At 48.6% G+C, this 20,316-nt stretch overlaps 1 protein-coding gene across 6 annotated transcripts in view; it reads right to left on the bottom strand.

The window, feature by feature from the left end:
• LOC138295285 (NACHT, LRR and PYD domains-containing protein 12-like) overlaps positions 1 to 20,316 on the bottom strand; it is a 157,018-nt gene that overhangs the window by 128,781 nt on the left and 7,921 nt on the right. For 2 of the 6 annotated variants that reach the window (XM_069233489.1, XM_069233486.1), the window contains exon 2: positions 3,083 to 3,396. In XM_069233489.1, the coding sequence (XP_069089590.1) occupies positions 3,083 to 3,359 (277 nt within the window). In that variant the 5' untranslated portion in view covers positions 3,360 to 3,396. Of the gene's footprint in view, positions 1 to 3,082; positions 3,397 to 10,600; positions 11,144 to 20,316 lie in introns of those variants that run through there. The other 4 variants (XM_069233487.1, XM_069233488.1, XM_069233490.1 and 1 more) reach the window with 4 other exon arrangements.

Here is a 20,316-nt window from a genome sequence, read left to right as displayed (position 1 = left end):
TCAAAACACGACCTCGCTTATGAGAAATGCGAGGGTGTCACAGGGATTATTTGTATTAAGATTAGTGAGCTGCTGCTGTGTTACAATATTGAAAACACACGTCACTGACCCTGAATATTAGATATAAACACATTCAGAATTTGGACGCGTGCCTCTGTGCACTGTCAGTGACCTGGCCAAAGACAGCATGAAAGAGATGAAACTGGATCAGAAATTCAAAGTGCTCCTAACATTTCCCCCAGAATACGTTTGGCCCAGAGACCCCCAAAATCCTTAAAATGTCCCTGCTCCTCTTTGGACAGAGAATTTAGCTTTCACAGCTATTAACATGGGACCCTCAGTCCCTACCAGCACCTATTTCTTCCCCTTAGACGTGCGTGCACACTAACATTTAGGTCCCTGCATGGATCGGATTCCAACAGTTCGGGTTTTACTATTGTATGACCATTCTGCAGCATTGCATATGTCTATTACACAAAGTGCACCTTCCTCACAGCTCCTCTGCAACTTGTCATTAAACTATAGCTCCAGAAAAACAAGCATTTGCAATGCAATAGGACTCGCATTTGCTTGAGTAAGAGCCTTTGGCGTTGTAAGTTCATAACTGGACTTTTCTTGCCACATAAATTGGTCAACCCTGCCTTATAATTTCATCTTTTCCTGCCATGTAATTCCAGTGGCCCTGAATATAACAAATGCACTTCCATTTACCTTCTCCCTCTATCTGCAGAAAAAATGAAAATGTTGGCATTTAGCATCCTAATTTAAAGCATGTAACTGTTACGTCCTCGGTGCCTCCACTGCAAGGATGGAAGGGGAAACGCTTCCCCTTCCACCCCTGCCCCCTCAGTGTCGCCTGATGACATCAAGCGCGCAATCGTGCGCTGACCTCATCAGAGGCCTGCCCCTCCATGCAGGAAGCTGAGTTTTTGCATTTCTCCTCCGATCATGTGGAGGGGCAGAGTAAGGCATCAAAAGACAGGAAAAGGTCTTTCCTTTCCTTTCCTTTGATGTCCTTCTCAGCATTTCTGCTGCCCGATCGCGATGCGATCGGGTAGAAGAAATGCCCACTAGACACCAGGGATTTTTTTTTTTGGTGGTGATTGTCATAAGGGGTGCGGCCCCTTGGGCAAGGGATGATCCCCAGGGGGCCAAATTATTTTGTAGGCCATTTCTGCCCCCCCCTCCCCTAGGGGCAGATCGGCCTAATATAATTAGGCAGAGGGCAGAAACTCCCTAGACACCAGGGATAATTTTTTTTTAAATATATGTGGAGAGCGACCCCTTAGGCAAGGGTAGCTCCCCGGGGGGCAAAATTACTTTTAGGCCATTTCTGCTCTCCTTGGGGGCAGATCGGCCTATTTTTATAAGGCCAATCTGCCCCCAAAGGGGGCAGAAACCACTAGACACCAGGCAAATTTTATTTTTATATATTATTGAATGAGGGGAGCGGGCCCTTGGGCAAGGGCCCCACCCCAGGGGGGCAAAATATTTTTAGACCTTTTCTGCCCGCCACGCCCCCAGGGGCAGATCGGCCTTCTCCAATAAGGTCGATCTGGCCCCAGGGAGGGCAGAAACCCCTAGACACCAGGGATATATATATTTTTTGTTTACCTTTTTTTTTATATATATGGGGAGCGACCCCTTAGGCAAGGGTTGCTCCCCTGGGGGGCAAATTTATTTTAGGCCATTTCTGTTCCCCTTGGGGGCAGATCGGCCTATTTCTATTAGGCCGATCTTCCCCCGGTTGGGCAGAAACCACTTAGGCACCAGGGATTGGTGTGTGTATGTGTGTGTTTTGTTTGGAGGGGCAGCCCCTTGGGTAAGGTCGCTCCCCATGGGGGCACACGACTGTTGGCCATATCTGCCCCCCTTGGGGGCAGATCGACCTATTGCTGGAAGGCCCATCTGCCCCCAAGGGGGGCAGAAAGCCCACCAGAGACCAGGGAAGTTATTTTTCCAAAATAAGAGTGTGGGGTATGGCCATACCCCCACCCCAAATAAATGGGGCCAAAGGTGATCTGACTACCAGTGGGCAGATAGAGCAATTACCCCTGAGCCACACCCCAGGGGGGGCAGAAAGTCTACTAGATGCCAGGGAAAAAAAGAAAATAGTGGGGTGGTGGTTACCAACCAGTATGGGCATGGTTATGCCCCCACCCCAACTGAAGGGGGTAACAGTCTTTCAGCTCTCCCCCATACACTAAAACATCTTATCCCACGGCAAGCAAGAGGACAAAGAAACACTGAATGGTGGGAGGGGTTATTATTTTGGGGTCCCCACTAACTTAGTGTGGGGACCCAGAGATGACCTAGATAGAAGGTGTGCATTGTGCTGAACGTTTTGGTGGTGGTCCCATTGTCCCAGGACCACCACAGGCTGAGTTATGGGCAACAATGTTGTGAAAAAGAAAGTTTGCAAAGCATTATGGGTTGAGTTTCCCGAGTACAGTGAATATTGTAGTATCAGCTCTCCCACTGTGCCGGGAGAGCCCCTTTTGCTCTGAGGATCTCTGTTTTAGTAAATCATTTACCAAGTTTAAGTGTTTTAAGGGGAGAACTACAAGAAATTACTCTAATTAGGTAACTGTGAACAATATGACCAGCGTTCCAATACCGCGATCAAGTTCACGCTGTTGTGTCGGTTCGCTCTGTGAGCACCATGGGCACCATGTAGCACAAAGGGGAGAGACAAAAGAAAAAAAATTGTTTGCACACGCTGAAGTATATCGGCAATCGTGCAATAACCCATGTAACAGGGGCAGTCTGCGAGGTATGACAAAAACAGCCTTAAGGCGGAACAAACGTATATCATTTACCAATGACATCAAGTGATATTTGATAGGCAAGCCCACGAACGAGTGAAAGTGATGGGCATAAGGTGGGTATGGTTAAAAGCCCACAATACTTACAAAGACCTAAAAATAAATATTTGAGTAGATCTGGTTTACTTGTAAATTACTCCTGACTTACTCCTGTCTTCCATGAGTAAGGCGCATTCTCATCCACTGGACAATGGCCTCTGCACTTCAGTACACAGAAACACTTGTGAAAGTAGTGGTGGGGATAGGTGCACACTCACATGTCTGTGTGACTCGTAGGAGTCCTTCTGCACAATCCAGGCTGCTGACCTGTCCAAGTAAACCAGCTGCTGTCACCAGGGCCTGCTCTTCACCATAGGTGTCAACCAAACGGCAGGCAAGGGCTATGTAGTCAGCCTTCTTGGACCGCCCTCTGGGGGCCTCTGACCTTCCACCTCCAGACAGGCGTCTCTCCAGCAGTGAGCACAGGTCACTGAACTCTTCCTTCCCTAGTTCCTTGAAATGGGTGAAGAGGATTTTCTTGGCGCTTGCAGCCATCACTCAGGTCAGTTTCGTGCTCCAGGCAGTAGCTGTGCTGACAAAATGAAATTAAAAATAGTTTTAGGGTCACCTTAGTTGCAACTCAAGTCGACAGGGGTAGAGCAGTGACCGATTCCAAGTGGTGCTGTGGGATTTGGGCGTGTGTAGCACCTGCTAAAATAGCTTCAGCATCGGAAGGGTTACCTGGAATACATTGCACTGTCTTATACCATTCTTAACTCATCTCTGGCCTCAGGTCACTCCAAGACAGATGGAGGCACCTATACATTCTGGGAGAATCAATCACTGTAGTACAACTGTGAGATGGGGGGTGAGCGGTATGGAAAAGAGATTCATTGAAGTGCCCTGAGCGAGTTTTAAAAAAAAGCTTAAAACAATGACAGCATGGAAAATATTTTATTTTTAAATGGCAAAAAAACAATTAGAGACCAATATAATGAGACAGCTTGAAGGAAGGAAAGATGAATACAAATAAGAAAAGAAAGATGGAAAGTTATAAGTAACTGGCTAGAACAAGAGAATAGAAAGAAGGAGGGAAGAAGAAAACAGGAAAAGGGACAGAAGAGGGAAGGAAACAAACTGACATTTGGAAAATGGGGGAACAAGAAAAAGGGAAGGAAAGAAAACTAATCATGAAAAAGAAGGACAGAGCTAGAAAGGACATAAAATGAGAGAAGAATGGACATAATGAAAGAGACGGAAAGAAGGAATTTCAGGAGAATGGAGAGGGAGGAAAAATAAATAGAAATGTAAAAAAGATGGAGAAAAAAAGGAAAGAATAAATAAAAGAAATAAGTTAATACTGGTAAATGTGCAGCTTTTTGCCACATTCCTTTAAAATATAGCATTCTGAAAGGTTTTTTTTTTGGGGGAGGTGCAATTCCCACTGGCTCCTTGAGGAAAAGGGTCAGGATCGTGCACTTTGGTGGGACATTGCCTTCCATATGGCTCAAAGCGGGGGAGGGGTATTTTGTTTTCGTACATTTTCACTTGAGGTGCTGCAGTTCCCCCAGACAAACCACAAAGAGTTTAAGGGTGGTAACTATGGCATTTGGAAGAGGAGGGTTGGGCTAAACCATCGGAAAACGTAGGGCCTGACATACTGGAGGTAAGTTTAGACACATGGGTCACCCATGGCATGAGGCGGAATACAAGGGGATAATTCTGGTACTGGTATAATCTACATAATTCTTGGCATAAGGGGCACCCAAGGTAAATGCATGGCACTCATGACAAAATGCTGGCAATGGCCGACTTGAGGTGATACCTAACATACGGGAGAGGGGGTACCCATTATAAATTTTATTTAAAAAATAGGGTCAAATGGTGGTAAGCTTTGGGCTTTATTAGCAAACAATGAAAGTATAGGGACGTTTCCTAAGCAAGTTTGTGTGGGAATTTAATTTTAAACTGGAATATTCAGCAGCATTTTTCTCTAAATGTTCTCGGTGGAGATATGCACATCCCCCAAAGCTCACTAGAAAACACATGGCTCACTTTCTTTGCGTACTAGAAAAAGGGGCAAGTATGACACCCCACCACTTCCAAAGATCCCGAGCCACCACTGTGCTACACGTGACTTGAATTCTTCCATTAGAAATATCTAGCGAAATCTACCAAACTCAGACATTTTTGAAGATTAGACACCAAGGACAGGCCAGGGTGTAGGGACCAGCATGGCTGGAAAGTTTTTTCACCCAGAAAGCATTGCAAAACTCAAACCATTGCAGCCAGCGACCTCATCGCCCTCAATCCTGGCCACAACACAGACTGCTTCCAGTCCTCTCCAAGGAACACCAACGGTCCCTTCGCCTGCCACACCTGCAAATTCACCTGCGACAGAACGACAAAGCCCCCCAAAGCCGGATCCAACCATCTCCACTGCATACTCCTCAACACCCGCTCCGCACGCAAGCACGCCATCGCACTCTGGGACCTGCTCGACACCACTGCCCCAGACGTAGCCTTTCTGACCAAAACCTGGTGGAACGAATCCTCGGCGCCCGACATCGCCATAGCCATCCCGGACGGCTACATGATCACCTGAAGAGACTGCACCAACGGCATCGGAGGAGGAATAGCCATCGCCCACAAATCCACCCTCAAAGCCTACACCCACACGGACGACACCCTCAAGAACGCCGAGCACCTACTCTTCCAGATCCACACCGACCCCAACACCACCCTAAGAGGAACACTCATCAACAGACCCCCGAGACCACGAGCACCCTTCAACGACTCCATCGCCGAACTCGCCAGCACCCACGCACTCCCCTCCACGGACTACATCCTCCTCGGAGACCTCAACTTCCACATAGAGAACAACAACGACCTCAACTCCACCACGTTGATCGCCAACCTCGCCAACCTCGGACTCCGACAACTCGTCACCACACCCACCCACATCGCCGGCCACACGCTTGACCCCATCTTCTCCACAAGCGCCCACGTCACCTTCAACCACACCACCGAACTCTACTGGACCGACCACCACTGCATACACTTCACCTTCAAGAAACAAACCAAGCACCACCGCACCCAACAACCACCCCGCCGCTGCTGGAGCAAAGTTACTGAAGATCAACTAACAAGCACCAGCACCCTCGCCCAGAACCCTCCTACCGACCCCACCGACCCAGACACCGCCGCTCCCAACCTCAGACAGTGGATCACCAACTGTGCCAACTCCCTAGCACCACTCAAGAATCCCCCCAACAACCAAGCCTGCAAAAAAGCCACCTGGTTCACCGATGAGCTCCAAGCCTCCAAACACGACTGCCGGAAACTAAAAAAGAAATGGCTCCACGAACGCACACCCGACAACCACACAGCCCTCAAGGACGCCTCCCGCAGGTACCACCAACTCATCAGAATAACCAAGAGATCCTTCTTCAAAGACCGCCTGGATAACAACGCACATGACAGCAAAGAGCTCTCAACATCGTGAAAGAACTCTCCAATCCCAGCGCCAACGTCAACGACATCCCACCATCACAAGAACTCTGCGACTCTCTGTCCACCTTCTTCCTCCAGAAAATCACCGACATCCACAACAGCTTCTCCACCACAACCACGCCAGACCCCATCCCCGCAAGCACCACCCGCACCAACCACCTGACTTCCTGGACCAACGTCAACGACACAGAGACACTCAAGATCATGAACTCCATCCACTCAGGATCATCGTCTGACCCATGCCCACACCAAGTGTACAACAAAGCCGACGCAATCATCGGCCCCCAACTACGGAAGGTCATCAACATCTCCTTCGAAACAGCAACATTCCCAGAAATCTGGAAGCACGCCGAAATACACGCCCTTCTCAAGAAGCCCACAGCTGACACTAAAGACCTCAAGAATTTCCGTCCCATCTCCCTGCTCCCGTTCCCGGCGAAGGTCGTCGAGAAAATCGTCAACACGCAACTGATCCGCCACCTCGAAGACAACACCATCCTGGAATCATCCCAGTCTGGGTTCAGACGGAACCACAGCACCAAGACCGCCATTCTAGCCACCACAGACGACATCGGACGCCAACTGGACAACAGCAAAACATCAGCCCTCATCCTCCTGGACCTATCTGCCGCCTTCGACACAGTCTGACACCACACTCTAATAGCACGCCTCCACGAAGCTGGAATACAAGACAAAGCCCTCGACTGGATCACTTCCTTCCTCTACGGCCGAACCCAAAGAGTCCGCCTCCCCCCCTTCCGATCCAAAGCCACCGACATCATCTACGGCGTACCCCAGGGCTCTTCCCTCAGCCCAACACTGTTCAATATCTACATGGCACCCCTCGCACAAGTGGCCTGCCAACACGACCTCAACATCATCTCCTACGCCAACGACACCCAGCTCATCCTCTCCCTCACCAAGGACCCTCATACCGCCAAAACCAACCTTCACGAGGGTATGAAGGCCATCACCGAATGGATGAGAAGCAGCCGTCTGAAGCTGAATTCGGACAAGACGAAGGTCCTCATCCTCGGACCCACCCCATCAGCCTGAGATGACTCGTGGTGGCCGACCACACTGGGAACCCCACCAACTCCGACCGACCATGCACGCAATCTAGGCTTCATCCTCGACTCCTCCCTCTCCATGTCCAAACAGGTCAACGCAGTCTCCTCCTCCTGCTACAACACCCTCTGCATGCTCCGCAGGATCTACTAGCAGCAGGCTAGACTACAGCAACGCACTCTACACAGACATCCTGGCCAAACACCTGCAACGCCTCCAACGCATCCAAAACGCCTCCACCCGACTGATCATCAACCTACCCCGCCGCAACCACATCTCCCACCACCTGAGAGACCTTCACTGGCTCCCCGTAGGCAAGAGGATCACTTTCAAGCTCCTCACCCACACACACAAAACCCTCCATAACACCGGACCAGCCTACCTGAACAACAGACTCAGCTTCTACACCGCCAGCTCTGCTCCGCGAACCTCACCCACGCCGTCGTTCCCCGCATCCAGCGAAAGACCTCCGGCGGCAGATCCTTCTCCTACCTCGCCGCCAAGACCTGGAACTCCCTTCCTACCAACCTACCCCAGACCCAAGACCTACTCGCCTTCAGAAGACTCCTCAAGAGTTGGCTCTTTGATCAGTAGCAGCACATCCCCTCTCCCCCCTTTCCCCAGCGCCTTGAAACCCTCACGGGTACGTAGTGCACTTTATAAATTAATTGATTGATTGAACCATGATCACAAGAATTCCTCATTTATTTTTTTACACAGTTTGTATAATGCATACATTACTCAAAGGTGTTAGAGCACTTCACAGTACAAGTGGAAATCTATATTTAAATAATACATTTCACAAGCAATACAAATAGAATGACAAGCTGTAAACATGCACAAACCTAAGTAAAGTTTCATACAGTGTTAAGTACTGCAGCAATACAAGACTCCGTGAAAAACCTCATGGCCACATGAAAATACGTTAGCAATTGTGATGTCCTAATTGCAATTCCATACGGATAGCAATTCGAAAATCAAATTTTCCAATGTGCGAAACTCTATTGAGTTCCATTTGCAATTCCCAGTGGGTCGCAAATAGACCTACCTCATTAATATTCATGAGGTAGGTCGCAATATAGGGACCCCTTCCCATTTGCAAATGGGTCACCACTAAATTGAATTTGGTAGTAAAAAGAGAATGTTTTGTGACCGCATTTCGGTTGCAAAACATTCATACATACCACTGCAAGTTGCTATTAGGACGGGATGCCTTAAATACGCCCCTTCCTAATACCAAACCACTAACCCATTTTACAATTCGGTAATAAATTACTGAATCGTAAATTTGGGTTTGGTGCATCCAAAAATGCTTCTTTTTTGCTAGTTGCAAACAGCCTGATTCTGCGAATCAGGTTGTTTGCGACCAGAAAAAAACTTTGTACATCTGGCCTTTAGTCTGCCAACACCAAGTAGTCAGATCCTAAAGGTTAATGAAGAGTAGTGTTAAGAAGAAACGAGTAGGGAGCAGTGAAGAGGAGTGGAGGGGGGCTAGAATGAGCAATCCTCAGCAGGAAGTGAAAGTGTCAGGCAGAACAGCTAGAGGGAGTTGCAGTGAAATGGGAGATTAATTGAAGTACCTTTCGGAGAGAAGGGCTTTAAGTCCAAATTGAAGACAGGCAGAGAGGTGAGGTATGTAAGGCTGGAGGCAGGGTTCTAAATTCTGATAGCATTCCTTGGATAGTATTGGGCCATAATGCATTGCTTCTTGAAGGTCTTTACCAAACAAATACCACTGCCAAACCAAGTTCACAACTTTTCTTGGTTAAACAAATATCGCATTTGTGCCAAGCATACAATCCTGTTTTTGCACACTAACATCACTTAGTAAGTGAAACACATAACAGAAAGTGCCACACTCCCTGAAGGCTCACTGCCTATGTTCAAATAGGGCTGTGGTGCTGTACTACTGCATGACCAGGGAGCACCACTTTCATACTCCTGGCATTTTGTTTCAAAAATCATTGATTCAGACATTTGATTCTATGTCAGGACCAGAGGCGAGAATTATGCAGTCCTTTTTCCACTTTTATAAAATACATTAAGTTCAAAGTTCAAACAAAAAACATTGTAATATACTACAACTCCCATGAGTTCAACAACGTAGTTATGGAAACCATAAATCAATCATAACAGTATCCGAATATCCACATATATGTCCCTTTGGTCCAGTTCTTCCTCTTTCTTCACTGCTGACCTGTCAGTTAAGTCCCTCGCTTCCTTAATGTTTCTTATCGTGTTGGGTTGCCAGGGGATTGCCTTGTGTCAGTAACACTTAGCGTTATTACAAATGTGTTTACCTGCACACTAAATTTTATTCCTGCAGCGTGCAGCAGGCTACGGCCCGAGCGCACCTTTCGGTACCTCACGGGCCCTTTAGGTGGCGCACTTTCGGGCCGCACTTGCTCCGTTAGGCGCCCGGCAGTCATTTCTAGCGCTTTTAGCAGACCTCCAGCACGCGATGAGGGGAACAAGCCGATCCTAGCCCTCAGGGTGTGCTGGATCGTGTTACTCCCGTCCAACCCTCGCTGACACTGCTTAGCGCGGTAAACAACAGCAAGGCCTGCTTCACTAACGCCCTCTGATGGAAAGTTTCTTCTATTGCTGCAGGTCATGACCTGCACAGGGCACCTTCTGAAGGTAATTCTGAAGAGTTTGGGCCGCAGATCGTGGCACTTGAGCACCAGCAAGGGGGCTGCCTGTTGTATAGTGCTCTCACCCCAAGTGAATACAAACAAATTGATATTGTTAAAGTGACATTACATATCGTTAGAAATGGGGTCTTTGGTTGACAGTCAGGTTACCCCCTGTTCAAGCAAGGACCCTCACTCTAGTCAGGGTAAAAGAGAATCACCCTCAGCTAACCCCTGCTTACCCCCTTGGTAGCTTGGCAGAGCAGTAGGCTTAACCTCAGAGTGCTAGGTGTAAAGTATTTGTACCAACACACACAGCAACTTAATGAAAACACTACAAAATGACACAACACCGGTTTAGAAAAATAGGAAATATTTATCTTAACAAAACAAGACCAAAACTACAAAAATCCGACATACACAAGTCAAGTTATGAATTTTTAAAGATTAAACTCAAAAATAGCGCTTAGAAACAAAAATGCTTCAATGAGATGTTAACACGGCGTCGTGACGGAGTCGTTCCCAACAAGCCGACACCAGCGGCGCCGGACACGGAGTCGTGTAGACCCCCAAGTACTGTACCTTTGGTGTAGAGTGAAAACAAGCCGAGGCGCGAAGTCAGGAATCGCGGCGTCTGTGCAAAACGTTGAATCCGTGCACTTCAAGCGGCGTCAGTCACGACGTGGTGCGGCGACTTCCACGGAGTAGCGGACTTCAGCGGGGCTGCTGCAGCGACGGGCCTGCGAAGAGTGTCGCGTTCCAGCGAAGGTCCCGGCGTCAGGTGCAGGCGGCGTTACCGGATTCAGCAGCGGCGTCGGTCCGAAGTCGATTTCCTTGGATTTCCACCAGCTTTCCTTTCAAGGGCCCAGGGACTGGGTAGGGCACCACTGGTCAGAGCAGGAGTCTCTCCAGAGACTCCAGGTGCTGGTAGAGAGAAGTCTTTGCTGTCCCTGAGACTTCAAACAACAGGAGGCAAGCTCTAAATCAAGCCCTTGGAGATTTCTTCACAAGATGGAAGGCACACAAAGTCCAGTCTTTGCCCTCTTACTCTGGCAGAAGCAGCACTGCAGGAAAGCTCCACAAAGCACAGTCACAGGCAGGGCAGCACGTCTTCCTCAGCTATCAGCTCTTCTCCAGGCAGAGGTTCCTCTTGGTTCCAGAAGTGTTTCTAAAGTCTGTAGATTTGGGTGCCCTTCTTATACCCATTTTAGTCTTTGAAGTCACCTTTCTTCAAAGGGGACTCACACCTACTTGTGAAATCCTGCCTTGCCCAGGCAAGGCCTCAGACACACACCAGGGGGTTGGAGCCGGCATTGTTAGAGGCAGGCACAGTCCTTTCAGATGAGAGTGATCACTCCACCCCTCCCTCCTAGCAGAGATGGCTAATCAGGAAATGCAGGTTACACCCCAGCTCCCTTTGTGTCACTGTCTGGTGTGAGGTGAAAAACAACCAACTGTCAAACTGACCCAGACAGGGAATCCACAAACAAGGCAGAGTCACAGAATGGTTTAAGCAAGAAAATGCTCACTTTCTAAAAGTGGCATTTTCAAACGCACAATCTTAAAATCAACTTTACTAAAAGATGTATTTTTAAATTGTGAGTTCAGGGACCCCAAACTCCACATGTCCATCTACTCTCTAGGGGAATCTACACTTTAATCATATTTAAAGGTAGCCCCCATATTATCCTATGAGAGAGACAGGCTTTGCAACAGTGAAAAACGAAATTGGCAGTATTTCACTGTCAGGACATATAAACCACATTACTATATGTCCTACCTTATCCATACACTGCACCCTGCCCTTGGGGCTACCTAGGGCCTACCTTAGGGGTGCCTTACATGTAAGAAAAGGGAAGGTTTAGGCCTGGCAAGTGGGTACACGTGCCAAGTCGAATTTACAGTGTAAAAATACACACACAGACACTGCAGTGGCAGGTCTGAGACATGATTACAGAGCTACTTATGTGGGTGGCACAACCAGTGCTGCAGGCCCAGAAGTAGCATTTAATTTACAGGCCTTGGGCACCTCTAGTGCACTTTACTAGGGACTTAACAGTAAAACAAATATGCCAATCATGGAGAACCAATTACGTACACATTTTAAACAGGAGCACTTGCACTTTAGCACTGGTTAGCAGTGGTAAAGTGCCCAGAGTAACAAAAACAATAAAATCAGAGTCCAGCACACATCAACAACCTGGGGAACAGAGGCAAAAAGTTAAGGGAGACCACGCCAAGGATGAAAAGTCTAACACATATATTGACAAGAATAAACATATTTGTTTAGGTGACAATACATTTTTTCTACAAGGTAATATGGAGTCCTTCGAGGATCATGCTTATGCCCCTAACCTGGCAGCAAAGGAGGAGTGGCCTACTCAGCGCCACCTGCCTGCAGGGGTAGACAGACTCCTATCACAGGTGATTGCCAAGGTGCTGCAACCCCGGCAGGACAGGATGGACAAGCTCATGGACCAGGTTTCGAACACCCCAGGCACCCTGGGGGACTCTGGGGAAGGGACCAGCGCCTCAACCAACTCCTCCTCTTCCAGGCCATTAAAGCACAATGTGAGGCAACTGGAAGGCTTCAACAGATTACGGGAAGCATTCCGTAAGAGTGCGCGAACGCTAAAAAATGTACCCTGTCTGGAGGATGCATTACCAGGAGAGCTTGGTGGCACGGCCACCCCAGATATGGGCTCCGACCTGGGGTCTCCCCCATTTGGGGGGTAATTCTGATGATGAGGGCTCATCAGATGAGGGGTGCGATTCGGGCAGACCTTGGCGCCCGACTGCAGGCTCCTCTGGCTATGGGGAGGAGAAGCTGGAATACACTGACATGTTTGAACCCAAAGACATTTACCATCCTGGCTCTTCGGAGTGTGTCCCAGATGCGAAGGTGGCGACATACGTGGCCAAGGAAATTAGACACCCCTTGGATAAGGAGGTTAGTGCCCGCTTGGGTGCGGAGGGCCCCAGGCCTGCTTTGGAGGGCAAAGTGGCAGCCACTCCCTTCACTGACCCAAAACTATGTACCTTTTTCACCAAATACATGCAGGAACCCAAAAAAGGGATCTATCATTCCTGGCAAGCTTGCCACAACAGGCTCCTGGACGTCTTGGAGCCCCTAACCAAGATAACTGAGTTGGCGGAATCGTCCAGACAGTCGGAGGTCACCATTGCCAACGGACATAATAGCGGGCTGGGCACAGCAGGCGGTCTGCCTACTTGGAAATGACAATTGTGCCATCTCCACAGAGAGACAACAATCTCTCTTGATACACAAACTGGATCTCCAACTGCGCTGACAACCTTGCTCCCCTCAAACGCACGCATCGACAGACCAACACCAAAAAACCTCTCTGGTTCTCTGACACCCTCAAAGAATCAAAGAAAACTTGTCGTGCCCTTGAGAAGGCCTGGCGCAAGGACCACACCGCTGACAACATGACCGCCCTCAAGAACGCTACACGCGAACACCACCACCTGATCCGCACTGCCAAAAGGAACTTTTTCACCGACAGACTAGACAAAAACAGCCACAACAGCAGAGAACTCTTCAGCATCGTCAAAGAGTTCTCCAACCCCAGCGCCAGCGCCAACGCCGTCACGCCCTCACAGGATTTGTGCGAATCCCTCGCCACTTTCTTCCATCGCAAGATCAGCGACCTCCACGACAGCTTCGGACACCAGACCCAACCATACACCACTGAACCCGCTTCCTCGGACATCACCCTCAACAACTGGACCCACATCAACACGGAAGAAACCAAATCCATCATGAACTCTATCCACTCCGGCGCCCCTTCGGACCCCTGCCCGCACTTCATCTTTAACAAAGCCGACGACATCATCGCCCCGCACCTCCAGACCGTCATCAACTCTTCTTTTTCTTCTGCTACCTTCCCCGAATGCTGGAAGCACGCTGAAGTCAACGCCCTACTAAAGAAACCTACGGCTGACCCAAGCGACCTGAAAAACTTCCGCCCCATCTCTCTTCTACCTTTCCCAGCCAAGGTAATAGAAAAGACCGTCAACAAACAGCTGACCACCTTCCTGGAAGACAACAACCTGCTCGACCCTTCACAAACCGGATTCCGAACCAACCACAGCACGGAAACCGCCCTCATCTCAGTCACAGACGACATCAGAACCCTGATGGACAACGGTGAAACAGTCGCCCTCATTCTCCTCGACCTCTCGGCTGCCTTTGACACCGTCTGTCACCGCACCCTAATCACCCGCCTACGCTCCACCGGGATCCAAGGCCAGGCCCTGGACTGGATCGCCTCCTTCCTCGCTAACCGCTCCCAAAGAGTTTACCTCCCTCCGTTTCGCTCAGAACCCACCAAGATCATCTGCGGCGTACCTCAAGGCTCATCGCTCAGCCCGACACTCTTCAATGTCTACATGAGCCCCCTCGCCGACATCGTACGCAAGCACGACATCATCATCACCTCCTACGCCGACGACACCCAACTTATACTCTCCCTCACCAAGGACCCCACCAGCTCCAAGATCAACCTACAAGAGGGTATGAAGGACGTCGCAGATTGGATGAGGCTCAGCCGCCTAAAGCTGAACTCTGAAAAAACGGAAGTCCTCATCCTCGGCAACACCCCGTCCGCCTGGGACGACTCCTGGTGGCCCACGGCCCTCGGCACCGCACCGACCCCCGCAGACCATGCCCGCAGCCTCGGCTTCATCTTGGACCCTCTTCTCACCATGACCAAGCAAGTCAACGCCGTGTCCTCCGCCTGCTTCCTCACTCTCCGCATGCTCCGCAAGATCTTCCGCTGGATCCCCGCCGACACCAGAAAAACCGTGGCCCACGCCCTTGTCACGAGTCGCCTGGACTACGGCAACACCCTCTACGCCGGGACCACCGCCAAACTCCAAAACCGCCTGCAACGCATCCAAAACGCCTCGGCCCGCCTCATCCTCGACGTACCCCGCAACAGCCACATCTCCGCACACCTGAGACACCTGCATTGGCTCCCAGTCAGCAAAAGGATCACCTTCCGTCTTCTCACCCACGCACACAAAGCCCTCCACAACAAGGGACCGGAATACCTCAACAGACGCCTCAGCTTCTACGTCCCCACCCGCCCGCTCCGCTGGCCTCGCACTTGCTGCCGTCCCTCGCACCCGCCGCTCCACGGCGGGTGGGAGATCTTTCTCCTTCCTGGCGGCCAAGACCTGGAACTCCCTCCCCACCAGCCTCAGGACCACCCAGGACCACTCCGCTTTCCGGAGACTCCTAAAGACTTGGCTGTTCGAGCAGCGATAACCCCCCCTCTCCCCCCTAGCGCCTTGAGACCCGCACGGGTGAGTAGCGCGCTTTATAAATGTTAATGATTTGATTTGATTTGATACAGTTTGACCCAGAGCTTGGGGAACTATCCACTTCTGAGGCTGGCGCGATTGCACAATGCAACCTTTTCGGGGAACACTTCGTAAAGGAACTCGGGAAGTTTGTGTTGACCTTTTTGGAGCTTGATAAAGCGCAATCTTCTATTAAGAAAATGTTCCCGGGGAAGGTTTTCTATGGGGCCGGACGAGGCATTGGTCGCTCCTCTGGCCGCTCCTTTCAGGCTGACCCCTCCAGAGCACAAGCCCACTGCAACAACGGCTGGAACGATGGAAGCCAGGGAACCTTCTTCCCCAACCAAAGAGGCAGTAGGGGCGGACCCCACCGGGCTGCAAGAGGAGGTGCTATTGCCCCAGGAGGCTCCAACAGTAAGCAGTGCCCTTTTTTCCGCTCGAAGTCTGGGAGGGAGACTGAGACGGTTTGCACACAATTGGAGACAGATCACATCCAATCTTTGGGTGATGGAAACAGTCAGAGGGTTTCACATAGAATTCTATGGCATCCCAGTTCAAAATGTGAGAGCACACTATAGTCAGTAAAACTTACAGGATTCTCAAATGATAGAGGCAGAGATACAGGATCGCCTATCCAAGGAAGCCATCACCCAATCAAACCTCCACCAGAGGGGTTTCTTGAGCAACCTTTTCCTCGTTGAAAAGAAAGACAAGAGCTTGCGTCCGTTAATAAACCTCAGGGAGTTCAACGAGTGGCTAGTTTATCGCCACTTCAAGATGGAAGGTATTCACCTCCTTCGAGACCTCCTCCTACAGGGCGACTGGCTAGTTCGCCTGGACCTCAAGGATGCATACTTGATGGTCCTCATCTTTCCTCCACATTGTTGCTTCTTGCAGTTTCAATGGAAGGACCAGATATACGAGTTCCAATGTCTACCATTGGCCTTTCGTCTGCCCCTTGGTGCTTCACGAAGTTGCTGAAACTGGTTGTAGAGACCCTGAGGACTCAAGGCATCAGACTGATAATATATCTTAATGATATCCTCCTGATGGACCAATCCCACACGCAGTTGCTGGTCCACCTGAGCATGACTATTGTCTTCCTTCAGGACTTCGAGTTTGTCATCAGCAAGGAGAAGTCAATGTTGACCCCTTCACAATCCACGATTTTCCCGGGGTTCCTAATAGATACCATACCAGCCACCCTAAAACTCCTGCAATGCAAGATTTCCAAGATCAAGAAGGAGCTCTCAAAGGTGATCAGGAGAGACAGGATCTCCCTCAGGCAACTTTCGAGGATTGTGGGACTATTTTCATCCTTGATTCAGGCTATCTTTCCGGGTCCGCTACACTACAGAGCCCTACAGCGACTAAAGGCATCTCATCTCAGGAAAGGCCTCACATACTCGGAACTGGTGGAGTTATCACCGGAAGCCAGATCGGAGATCCAGTGGTGGACAGACAATATGGAGGCATGGAATGGGAGAGCGATCTTTGGCTCTCTCCCTGACATGATAATAGAGTTGACAGAAGCAGATAGGGCTGGGTAGCCAGTGCAGAGAAATCTCCATGGGGGGACAATGGATACAGGAGGAGCTAAATCTTCATATGAACTGCCTGGAGCTTCTTGTGGGTTCATTTGCGATCAGATCCCTAACGCAGGACTAGGTCTCCTGTCGCATCCTTTTGAGGATGGACAACACTTCAGCGGTTCAGTATATCAACAGACGGGGGAGCATCCAGTCCAGGGCTTTGGCGGAGCTGGGCAAGGATTTCTTGCACTTCTGCCTGCAGAAGCAGATCTTTGTAACAGCGGAATATCTCCCTGGATCACAGAACATGGTGGCGGATTGGAATTCCCAGGTACCTCAAGGACTCAAGCGACTGGCAACTGGATCCTTTAATTTTCCAGTCTCTAATGGATCGTTGGGGACCCTGCAACATGGATGTATTTGAATCCAGATTTAACACCCAGCTAGCTTCCCAGGTACTTCAGTTGGAGACCGGATCCGGGAGCAGAAGCAGTGGATGCCTTCCTTCAGGACTGGACACACTATGCTTTCCCGCCTTTCCTTCTGATTCCCAGGGTGGCAGCTGAGGTACACAGACAGAGAGCTTCGCTAGTCCTAGTCACTCTAATTTGGAAGTCACAAGCAAGGTTCCATACTCTGCTGGAATTTTCCTGGATGGAACCATTTAAGTTACCCGTCTCATTGGGGATCCTTTGGGATCCGGAAGGACGCCCACATCCATTGGTGCCACAGGGACATCTCAACCTCATGGCATGGAGGATTTCAGGAGACGATGGCAAGACATCGAGCTTTCGTAGGAGGCTGCCAACCTCATCAGACACTATTGTACACCAGTCATGACTAAGAGATATAAATCAGCCTGGAACAGATGGGCCCGTTGGTGTATGGAGTGGAACGTGGATCCCATCACTCTCATAATCAATTTCTTGGCAGAACCTTACAACTCTGGATTGGCGTATCACACGATCAATTCCTTTCGGTCAGCCATTTCAGCAGGACACCTGCACATCAATAATTTACCAGTAGGGGATTACCCGTGGGTGAGTAAACTCCAGAAAGGGGTCAGACTATCTAGACCTCCGGAACCCAGGTATTCAGGGTTATGGGATGTAAATAGGGTACTTCAACTTCTTTCAGACTGGCAGGATAATCAACTCCTACCTAGGAAAGAGATTTCAGCCAAGCTGACCATGTTGTTGTGTCTTATTTCTTGCAAAAGGGTTTTGGATGTCCGGTCGCTGGACATTACGGCAAGGGTTTTTCACCCTGTTACATTTACAGTTTCTAGATGGACCAAGACAAGTACCAGGTCAGTATCGTACCCAGGTTTTGATACTTATCCTAAGCTTTGTGTGGTGAGATGCCTTAAAGCGTATGAGGAAATTACTGAAGAGATAAGGCCTCCAGGGGAGAGACAGTTGTTTATCATTATTAAGAAACCACACAGGGTGGTTGCTTAACCGTCTATTGCCAGGTGGGCTCCATGGATCATGATGGAAGTGGGTACTGATATCCATCTTTTTGGTGCTCATTCTACCAGAGGAGCATTGGCTTCTAAGGGCATACAGGTAGGTAGTAGACTGGAAGATATTATGAATACGGCTGACTGGTCATCAGAATCTACCTTTAAGAAATTCTTTTTTTAAACTATACTTAAGGACGCATCTTTGGTGATAAGTTTTGAACCTGCATAATTCTCGCCTCCAGTCCTGACACAGAATGAAAAATGTCCTACCTATTGTGAAGGAAAGTTTCAATTCTATTAAGGACACGGAGGCAAGGATCATCCCTCCCCATACCCGTAAATTATAGGTATTATATATATTGGTTTCCATATTTATGGTGTATATATATATTGACTCTTAAGATGTTGTTATGGAGATTATTCTATCTGGCTATCAACTGTTTCATGGCAATTGTATTATTTATAAGCATAGGTTTACTGTGAACCTGGATGCAATACTGATTTGTGTAGACTCATTTGGTTAATACTTTCCTTATGTTTTAGGACACAATTCATAAACGGATTGAGACCGCTTGTACTTAACTTCCTACAATGAAGAAGAAGAAGGACTGGACCCGACAGACATTTATATGGACATTCAGATACTGTTATGATTGGTTTGTGGGTTCCATGACTATGTTGTTGACCTCATGGGAGTTGTAGTATATTACGATGTTTTTTGTTTGAACTTTGAACTTGCTGTATTTAATAAAAGTGGAGAAAGGACTGCATAATCCTGACCACTGTGTCCTTAATACAATTGAAACTTTCTTCTGCGATAGCTACAAATTTTTTCAGTCTACTTAGGTCATTGGAAACAAACACTATAGATTCCAGAAGGCAGAACTGGGCTAAGTGAAATTACAGTACTGCAAATGGGGAGGGTGCTTTACAAGGAGAAAAAGGTGAAACATAATGAAAAGACTAACACTGTTCACTAGGCACCCCACATACTGCAAATATGCAGCACAACCTCTTGGCACCAATATTAAAGCTAAAGCACGGGCTATCGCTCCTACACTCAGTCCTACAAAACCATACACAACAAATGTTCATGCTCATCACAAGCTTTTAAATAAAAATAAAACAAGGCCTATTGTATTTCTCAGTAATTGTACTGTCTACTCTTTGCAGCACAGGCTGGCTTTCATTAGCATGACAGAAACCAAACATTAAAAAAAATGAAAATGAGTCTATGTCCCAAGGAACCTGGGAGTCGAGGGCTGGAGGATGAACCTCAATGTGTCATCTTGGTGGAACTATAAAATATATATGTTTTGGTATTTCTTTCACAGCAATCAAGAGGTCTTATACTGATATTTAGGTGCATTACTTGTGGTGTTTATGTTCTATATAGAAAATGATATCTGCGGACTCAAAATTCATAATGGTCACTTTTTAGCACCTGCATATCCAGGGCTTTAAGCGGGATGAAAAAACTGGGGGGGGGGGGCTCTTAAAGGGGCATGGCCTATGTAAATAAGGGTGTGCCTTAAAAACACATAACCTAAAAATCTGTGCTCAGTTTAGTGTGCTATCCAGATGGTATTTTGCGGCTTTATTCTGTCATTGTATGCAGATATGTAAGATAACAACTGACATTACACCTAAAACAAGGCAGGACTATTAGCTTTGTCAGTGGCTGTTTCATAAGATAGGCAAGTACAACAAAGGCTTTATTGTATGTAATATTGGAAATATGTCAGTTCTGAAATGATGAGACTGTGAAAGAACTGTAATGAGCCTCTCTGGAGTTACAAAGGCAGTGAAGGGTGGTGCTGCTGTTGAGTTAGGATGTTTGTTATATCCTGATGGTGAAAGCAATAATAGAGAGCCCGAAAGGGACCTGTCTCAGCAGATGCTTTTTAGAACTGCTGGTGCTGAACACCAGCTGTAACCGGTCGACTTAAAGACCTGTGCATACCATGTCTGGT

This window comes from Pleurodeles waltl, chromosome 5 (genome assembly GCF_031143425.1).
Source record: "Pleurodeles waltl isolate 20211129_DDA chromosome 5, aPleWal1.hap1.20221129, whole genome shotgun sequence".
NCBI classification, from domain to species: domain Eukaryota; kingdom Metazoa; phylum Chordata; class Amphibia; order Caudata; family Salamandridae; genus Pleurodeles; species Pleurodeles waltl.
Note: the sequence above shows the minus strand (reverse complement) of the source record. Positions and strands in the feature narration are given on the sequence as shown.